At 33.8% G+C, this 10,074-nt stretch overlaps 1 protein-coding gene across 1 annotated transcript; it reads left to right on the forward strand.

The window, feature by feature from the left end:
- The first annotated feature begins 1,359 nt into the window (after positions 1 to 1,359).
- LOC111415917 (endoribonuclease Arlr-like) lies at positions 1,360 to 9,913 on the forward strand. The gene is made up of 4 exons (XM_023047810.2): positions 1,360 to 1,524; positions 1,642 to 2,431; positions 9,101 to 9,530; positions 9,591 to 9,913. Exons 1-4 carry the CDS (start codon positions 1,452 to 1,454, stop codon positions 9,822 to 9,824), a joined length of 1,527 nt encoding a protein of 508 aa, XP_022903578.2. The 5' UTR covers positions 1,360 to 1,451; the 3' UTR covers positions 9,825 to 9,913.
- The last annotated feature ends 161 nt before the right edge of the window (positions 9,914 to 10,074 follow it).

Genomic DNA, 10,074 nt, shown 5'->3' on the forward strand with positions numbered 1-10,074 from the left:
ATGTTCAAACATTGCGCTCACTATAACTAAGCCATTTTCCAAAGCTAGCCTACACAATCTGTTACCGCTATTAGTTATAATATTGACATATTCATTTTATAGGCCAATTTTTGCATTAAAGTCTCCCATAACAATTATTGTAGTGGTTTCATTCATGTTATATCATGGTTTCTAACTTTCTCATGTATGTCCTTTCATTCCCTTCATTAAACTCAATTATTCTACTCGTTATCGCAGGTGTTATCATAGAGGTTGCTCCATTTATTCCTTTCTATGCTCAGGAATATAATGTAAATTCCTGATTGTCCCTCTACCTCACCTCTTGCAGTGTTAGTATATCAATCCCGTGCTTTAGGTGGCTGTATATAATCAGTCTGCGTCAAAAGCCAAAACACGGCGAAGCTGATAGGATGGTTATTATTATTATGACAATTATGATAGTATCTTATGTTCCTAAGATATCGAGTTGATATAGAACTCGATAATAAACTCAGACATTTATATCAAATAATCTAAAGTTTCTTTAAATCAAATCATATAATCAATAAAAGCATGTTTTTAAAACATAATTTATTATTAAGAAATTATCTTTCACTTCAATACAAATACGTTCATTATTAGGTTTGCTTGGTTTGACAGTTTCTGATTGAAAACTCGAAATTTCATTAACACATAGTAAATGATATAGATAAGTTTGTTGAAATTTGAGAACGTTCCCTTCAGGATATTCTCTTAAAAAGGCTGAACCCGAATGTTTCTAGTAGTTCTAGGTCTAGTGTTAGTTCTAATACTAGTGTTAGTTCTAGTTTTAGTTGTGATTCAGCATTAGATTGTTCTATATTTTTCATTGAACTAAAACTAGAACTAACACTAGATCTAGAACTAGAAAGTTTCGAGTTTATCCGTGCATCTTCGGATGTTACATTGAGATTTTAATGTATTAAAGGTTGATTTATTTAAAAACTTACTGTTTCTTTTTATTAAAGGTTAATGATGCTGAAGCTCAACAGTACAATCCAAAAAGAAAACCGCGCCAACAAGTTGTTGCTGTATGGGATAAACAAAAATCTTATACCTTTATCGGCATGATAGTTTGTTTCGTGGTTTGGATTTGTGTCTTTTTCCCGCTTTTGGAATGATGAGGACAACAATAAAAAAATGACGATACTTAAAAGGAAAACCAATATCAAATACTTGAGATTATTAGCTTTTAGGATGTTTTTGTTGTTTACAAATAAAATTCTTTAAAAAATCAAAAAATAAATTTATGTATTAGCAGAAATTGTATTTTTATTTGGCGGTTAAAGTCTACTTAAAAGAAATAGGTTATGAAATTGTTGCTCGTTGCGCGCGCAAGTAGTGAAGGTCAATCTCTCCTAGAAACATCTGACTTGAAAGTTTTAAAGATTAATACAAGCAGTGATGAGAAAAGAAGAGGTTCTTTGTTGAAAATGGCAGATATAGGTGGTAATTACGTATCATTTTTTGTTGTGGTTTTGGGTATTATATTTTTGGATGTTTTCTGTAAGTATTACTTTCTCTTTTATAATTATTTTTGTAAGTTGAAGATGTTAATTTTTTTAATAAATTCTTACAACTCATTATTTATATTTAAAAAATTAATTTATCGTTTGTATAAAGGTGTTGTTACTTCAACTACGAATCCACCAATTAACACTTCTTTTGGAGGATCCTCAACTACTACTCCATGGCCACAATTAGGAGCTAAGAAACAACATAATAATCAACAAAAAATCATTCCTCAACCAAATAATCAAAATACTCAGTTATCTTATAATACTCAAATTAATTCAAAACAAAATCTACCTCAAAGACTTAATAGTCCCAATTATGCTGATGGTGCACATAGTGGACTTGCACTGTCTTATGGACCGGGTCAAGCTGTGCTTGTACCACAATCAAAACCGCAAAATAATTTTCAAAATCAAAAACAAAATTTGAATCAAAATCAAAATTTAAATCAAAACCAAAATTTGAATCAAAATCAAAATATAAACCAACAACAAAATTTAAATCAAAAACAAAATTTGAATCAAAATTTAAACCAAAATCAAAATGTTCCTCAAGGTGTTTGGGCAAATAGTGGAAAAACCCAACAGGTTATTAACAGCTTAACACCTTCAACTACAAAACCTATTGTACCTAATTTAATTACTTCAAAACCTACCGTTCAAACCCCGTCTTCAACTACAGGGTCGCTAAAGTCAAGTACATCTAATGAGAAACAAACGTTTTCTTCAACTCAAAATCCAAGCGTTTCAACTGAAAAATCAAGCGGTGATGATGAGGAGTTACGTCAATTTTTCGAACAGTTGATTAAAAAAGACGCTGGAAATACTGCTCAACATGTTACAGTTAATTATCAAGGAAAAACTACATCGAGGTCAGCAATTGATGAAGCACCATTACCGTAAGATATTAATTTATGATTATTTATTAATAATTAAGATATTTACTAATTTTCACCCCATACTTTATTGTAAGATTTGTAGAGATTCCTGATAACTGGTAAAATGTGCTTTTTTCTGATTGGAGTATTTTTTTGTAACGGAAAAACTGTCTAAATGTTTGAAGCTATTTTTACAACGCAATAATCATTCCACTTGAAAATAACGATGTAATTTTTTACGCGTTTTCTTTTTTGTTGTTGCTGCAATTGACAAACGAGACTACGGAATTTTATTTTCTCTAACAATGGCTCTGCAGTATGTTGTATTCGGCAATATTGTACATAACATATTGAAATCTATTACCATTTTGCCAATATATTATTCTACAAGGAACAAAGTGTCTGTAATAGGGTTCGGCACTAAAATTTTTTTGAAGTGCAAGTTGACTCTATCCAGCATACCAATCGGTATGTTGGCTATTTCATGACGAGTGTTTTATTTTTATTGTTTCCAGAGTTGTAGGATAGTTGTTAAAGACGTATTTATTAAAACTACATGGGGCTAAATCTGGCGAGTGTGCGGACCACGAGGTAATAATAATAATAATAGTTTATTAGCATAAAAGAATACTACAATATCCGATTCTTTATTTAATTTACACGTACCGTCTTGATACCCAACTATTACATAGTTTTCAAATTAATTCTATTAATTCTGCACAATAACAGTTAAATTCGGATTTGGCAGCGCTTATCGGAGAGGCTAATAAACTATGTTTGCAAATAAACCCAAAAAAATCAGTTGTTCTATTGTTTGGTAATAATAACGTTATTGAATCAGTTGGAGATGATTTTGTGTCGTCATTGATGGAAATAAGCTTAATGTTATTAAGGAGGGACGTAACTTGGGCATTATCTTGGATAGCAGTTTGAGGTTTAGAAGGCATGTCAGTTTGTTATTGCAAAGAGCTTATTCTACTCTTAGATTGTTATACAGGCTGTTCCGGTGACTCGGGGCATAAAATTTACCTCATATACTAGAGCAAAAATGATGACGATTCGTGAAAAAAAATTACTATAAAAGTCTTCAAATGGCCAAGATATGGGCCATCAAAGTTCAGAAATGATAACACATTTTTCTAAATATTTTCAATATCATTTAAGGTAGAGCGTTGAAATTTGGTACAGGGTAAACAAATATCAAGCAAAATCATTGAACCAATTTTGACTTTGATCGGGGGGCGGCAACCATGCTATACAGCCTGTCCCTAAAATTTGTTTGCTCAAAACTTTTTTGTTCGCTCGTAACCCTACATTTATTTTTGTACTTTTTAATAGAAAATTTATTTTAGAAACTTTTATCACTCTTTGAAAATTTTGATAACATTGACCGTTTTCGAGTTATACGCGAAAATGTTAAGCTTTGATTTCAATCGTAACAAACAAAAAAAACATATTCCGCAATATCTGAGTTGGCGATATGCAAGGATACAAATAAGAATCTTGTGTCGATCCCCAATTAATGTTAAATGGATGGACTCGGTATTTTGATCGGCTGTTTAACGCGAATACGTTGGAACGAGAAACAGGAAGAACCAACCCAAGCAGAGATAGAAGAAGCCTTTCAAACCTAAGAAATGGTAATTCTTCTGGCAGCCACCAAACTTCTGTGGAATTCGTCAAATAGGCAGCTGCTCTACTCACCTGTCAGTTACACAAGATATGCAAACAAATATGGACTACAGAAGAAATCCCCGAGGAGTGAAACTTTCGGATCACCTGTCTTACCAATAAAAAAGGGAGCCCAACATTGATAATGGACCAAATGTTTGTTCCACAGCAGATCTTGGAGCAGAGCACAACATCGACACATTCCATAAATTCATCGACTTCAAGTTCGCCTATGACTGCATCATACGAGAAAAACTATACAGGATGTCTGCTGAGGTATCCGCGAAACTTCGTATAACTTCCGTATAACATCCGTATAACTTCGGTAATTGAATAATTAGCCATTTAATTGATATTAGAATAAAATTGTTGACATTCAGGTCATTAATTGTCATCATTGTTATCAATTGTGCTAAAATCACGCCTGCAACCTATCCACATGAAGATGGATATTGCAACGGTAATACCACCGCCTCAGTTAGGGAATATCAACGACGATACCCAAACCGCCATCTTCCAGACAAGCAAACCTTCGGTAGAGTCTTCACAACTCTTCGATTAAGAGGTGCGTTCCCTAAATCAACTTGTGAAAGAGAAATTAGGCGAAGAAACAATGCTGCAGAAGTGCTTGAGGCTGTTGATAATGATGATGGTACTAGTACGAGAATTTCTGTACTTCCTGGACAAGCTAGGACGGCTGTGCATGCCACTTTCCGGGAAAACGGACTGCATCCCTATCATTACCAACCAGTACAACAACTTCTTCCCGAGGATCTTCCCCAAAGAGTTCGCCTTTGTGAATGGTGGAGAAATCATCTGAATACTCTTTCAAGAACTCTTTTTGGTGACGAAGCTACATTTACTAGAGATGGAATCAACAATTTTCGTAACGAACATGTGTGGAGATTCGAAAACCATCATGCTGTTCGAGAAACCCATTTTCAGAGTAGATTCTCCGTAAACGTTTGGGCTTGAATAATTAATAATGTTGTTATTGGACCGCATTTTTTCGACGGAAATTTGAACAGCGAAATGTACCAGGCTTTTTTGGAGAACGGCGATTTAGATAAATTTTTAAGTATTTCTAAAAAACATGGTCTTTTGTTAAATAGGAATAAATGGTATTCGGGGGTAGGGAATCCAAAGCGTTTGTCAGCAATATGGCCCATATCTTTATAGATGTAATTGAATTGGAGAGGAAGGTCTGTGTAAAGGATCTTGGACCTTACATTGACGGGAGCTTAAGGTTTACCCGTAACGCACGTGAACTGATCAGACGTGCTTACGTAAAATTGAAAATGCTGTTTGCTCATAGACAAGTCTTGAACATAGATATAAAAAGGAATCTTTGTGAGTCTGTAACTTTATCCAATTTTACATACTGTGGCACAATTTACGGCCACTGGCTGTTGAGTACTGATGTGCGACGTATTCAGGTAGTTCAGAATTCTTGTGTTCGTTTTATATTTGGTATACGCCGACGTCAGAGAGTATCGTATAAGCTAGAGAAGTTGAAGTGGCTGAATATGTCAAGTCGTCGTCAGTTACATTTTGGTTGTTTTCTTTATAAAGTTGTGTCAAGTTGTACCACCTTACCTCACAAAATTACTTACAGAACGGACATTCATAATATTAATGTACGACGTAAGGACCTCATTGACATTTCTCGTCACCGTACCCAACCATTCAAGAGATCTTTTAGTTATAACGCGGCATGTGTTTTGAATAAGTACAGTCTGCTTTTTGCTCAACCATCATTTCGCACTTTTAAAAGGTAAAAGGGATGAAATTCTCCATATTTCTCGATAAAATATATAAAAATAGAAAAAGTAAAAACTTTTTGTGAGAAATAATTAAATATTAAAATTTATTATTAAAGAGTAGACATGTTTCGAAACGATTGTTTCATCTTCAGTACTTTAAAATATATGCAAAATGATGGAAAAATACAAAATATAAGTAGATTGGGAATATCTAAGTAAATTTTTATTTTTTCAAATATTCTTAAAAAATAAATTATTTCTATACAGGTTTTCTTTTTGTTAAAAATAAAAAACAATTTAGAAACATTGGAAATAAACTTATGATGAACTCTTATGATTAACAACTCTTGTAGAGATGATAAACAATAACATTGTAATACCTTACAGTAGAAAATTAATACAACTCAACCCAAGCCTCTATTGCAGGCTAACCAGAATTCTCAAGTTGTATGATTGTAATGTTTTATAGTAAATTTCTAACAAAATTTATAACATAATGCCCGGTTCACATTATTCCAGTGAGCCAATCAAGTCCAGTGGATTCTTAATCGATTCGTTAAGAATTCACAATTCAGCACTGGATTGGCGGTCTACACTATTCTAGTTGCGCGGGCCGCGTGTTGCTCATCCCTGCCCTAGAGCATTCTCCTGACGTAGAACGTTAGTTTCTTGGGATGTTGCGACTATTATACAGGGTGTCCGCTGAGGTATCCGAGAAACTTTGTATATGAATTCTATAATTAATTTTAAGCACAAATGATTCTATTCATTTTTCTCGAATTCCAAACGGTTGTTGAGATATCGAGGTTTGAAGTTGACAGATCGTATGAATAGGATGCTAAACAGTACAACACATTGCTAGGTTGGCTATGGAAAAATTGCGGTTTATTCTAATAAAAGCTTAATGACACTGCAATTATTAAAGCTGCTCAATGTGACCACCGCCTTGTGCAACGCATAATTCAATCCTTGGTCGGAGCTTTCGTTTCCAGTTGTAGTTCTCCATATTGTTTTTTACCTCTCGAAACGCTGCATGAATGTTTTGTATAAGTTGGTGTCTATTATTAGGCTTTCCCGTTGAATACGTAAGTGTCTTCACATGTCCCCACATGAAAAAATCTAGTGGGGTGAGATCCGGAGATCGCGGTGACCAAGCAATGGGACCACCACGACCTATCCATCGATTTGGATACTGTTCATTGAGGAAATTCGTGACAATTCTTGCATAATGGGTGGGAGCACCATCATGTAAAAAGAACATTGTTCTTCTAATTTGAATAGGAATGTCCTCAAGTATAGCTTGCGATATTTCTGGTGGTTTTTATGACCCACAGAAACAGTAGTGGCAGTAATTATCACCAAGAAAAAGTACCTGGACATGATTTATAATAGGTCCTCCTAGGGAACTAGGTCCAGGGACGCATTTCTTTTTTAATTTATTTTAAATTCAACAAAATAAAACAGAAATGTAGTAAAGAATATAAATTGACTTATACTTAAATGATTTTACAAAAAAAAGCAAGTATTAATTTATAATATAAAAATTAAAACATATTTTTTATAATTATCTTAGAATTAGTGTGAAAAGATAATAAATTTTATAATAATAATCATAAATTATTTAAGCAAATGTACTTTTTAGGTAGATTTAAATAAATTGTTGTATTTTCACACAAAGTAATGATATTTAAGTTTTTAAATATTATGTTATTGAAATTGTCGTTAATGTGGACCTGAACAACTCACGCCAGAGTTTGGGGTTCGTAAACTACCTGTATACAACCTTATCTTTGTTCGTTATATGACTGCAATTAAGTCATAAAAACCACCAGAAATATCGGAAACTATAATAGAGGTAGATTGTTCTCCAAAAAAGCCTGGTACATTTCGCTGTTCAAATTTCGGTCGAAAAAATGCGGTCCAATAACAACATTATTAATTATTCAAGCCCAAACGTTTACGGAGAATCTACTCTGGAAATGGGTTTCTCGAACAGCATGAGGGTTTTCGAATCTCCACACATGTTCGTTATGAAAATTGTTGATTCCATCTCTAGTAAATGTAGCTTCGTCACCAAAAAGAGTTCTTGAAAGAGTATCCAGATGATTTCTCCACCATTCACAAAGGCAACTCTTTGGGGAAGATCCTCGGGAAGAAGTTGTTGTACTGGTTGGTAATGATAGGGATGCAGTCCGTTTTCCCGGAAAGTGTCATGCACAGCCGTCCTAGCTTGTCCAGTAAGTACAGAAATTCTTCTCGTACTAGTACCATCATCATTATCAACATTATCAACAGCCTCAAGCACTTCTGCAGCATTGTTTCTTCGCCTAATTTCTCTTTCACAAGTTGATTTAGGGAACGCACCTCTTAATCGAAGAGTTGTGAAGACTCTACCGAAGGTTTGCTTGTCTGGAAGACGGCGGTTTGGGTATCGTCGTTGATATTCTCTAACTGAGGCGGTGGTATTACCGTTGCAATATCCATCTTTATGTGGATAAGTTGCAGGCATGATTTTAGCACAATTGATAACAATGATGACAATTAATGACCTGAATGTCAACAATTTTATTCTAATATCAATTAAATGGCTAATTATTCAATTACCGAAGTTATACGGATGTTATACGGAAGTTATACGAAGTTTCTCGGATACCTCAGCAGACACCCTGTATAGTTTTTCCCGTATGATGCAGTCATAGGCGAGCTTGAAGTCGATGAATTTATGGAATGTGTCGATGTTGTGCTTTGCTCCAAGATCTGCTGTGAAACAAACATTTAGTCCATTATCAATGTTGGGCTCCCTTTTTTATTGGTAACACAGGTGATCCGAAAGATTCACTCCTCGGGCATTTCTTCTATAGTCCATATTTGCTTGCATATCTTGTGTAACTGACAGGTGAGTAGAGTTGCTGCTTATTTGAAGAATTCCACAGAAGTTTGGTCGCTGTCAGAAGAATTACCATTTCTTAGCTTTGAAAGGCTTCTTCTATCTCTGCTTGGGTTCGTTCTTCCTGTTTCTCGTTCCAACGTATTCGCGTTAAACAGCCGATCAAAATACCGAGTCCATCCATTTAACATTAATTGGGGATCGACACAAGATTCTTATTTGTATCCTTGCATAACTTGGTTCTGGGTTTTTTTGTTCATGGAGTCCTCCGTAGAATAAATAAAGTCGTAAATGGATTACGAATGATATGATATGAATAGATCAAAAAATTGATAAGTTATTAACAATTTTATTTTATTTTTTATATAGATTATTGAATATAAATCCAGCCGCTTATCAAGTTTCATCAATTTCGAAACTACTGGCCCTTCATAACAATTATATCTTAGAAACAAACGTAAATGAACACGTTACACCTCAAGAAAGATTAGAAGAAAATGATTTATTAGATAGTATAATAAATAGTGCTGTGATGCAATCTGCTAGAAATTTTTTGGTACAAAAAGGAATTGTATCGAAAGATCCCAAAGATTTTCGTGATAAATTAAAGGAAATGTGGTTTAGTATGTACTCAAGAGGAGGTGGTAGAATCGGATCTAGCGGATTCGAACATGTCTTTTTGGCGGAAATTAAAAATAGCGATGTTACCGGATTGCATAATTGGCTTTATTTTAAGGATGCTGAAGCGAAAGGATTAGCTAATTATTTGGGATACATGAGAAAAATTGATTTGGGAAATGTAAGTTGAAATATAATTTTAAATTGAGTTAATTTATGTTATTTTTGTTTTGTTTTTTAGAAAGGATCTATTTTAAAACATCATTTTACTTTTAATGGTCATGATAAACCAGTTGGATCAATGTTTATAGGGACAAGTCCTGAACTTGAAATTGCGTTGTACTCAACTTGTTTCTTACTCAAACCAGACCAAGTTTGTCCTATGAGATTTGATGGAAAGAACTTTATCATAAGAACTTATACGTTTAGATACAGGGGTAAAAATATGATTGGAAGTGCTTTCCCTGAAATATAAGAACTTAAATTTTATAAAAGTCATTTTATAATTTTTTATACTGATGTAATGGCTGTAAAACTTTTAAATAAATTAATCTACGATGATAATTTCATTTTCTCTTGACCCAATCCATAATAAGAACATTCAAACATACGATTGTGGATAAGTTCTTAAAAAAATTCTTATCAAAAAAGAGAAATTTATGCAATTAGAGCTGATAACGCCGAGACGTCATACAATATTCTCTCTTCTAAAAATATCTATTAAA

Source organism: Onthophagus taurus, chromosome 7 (assembly GCF_036711975.1).
Source record: "Onthophagus taurus isolate NC chromosome 7, IU_Otau_3.0, whole genome shotgun sequence".
In the NCBI taxonomy this organism is placed as follows: Eukaryota; Metazoa; Arthropoda; class Insecta; order Coleoptera; family Scarabaeidae; genus Onthophagus; species Onthophagus taurus.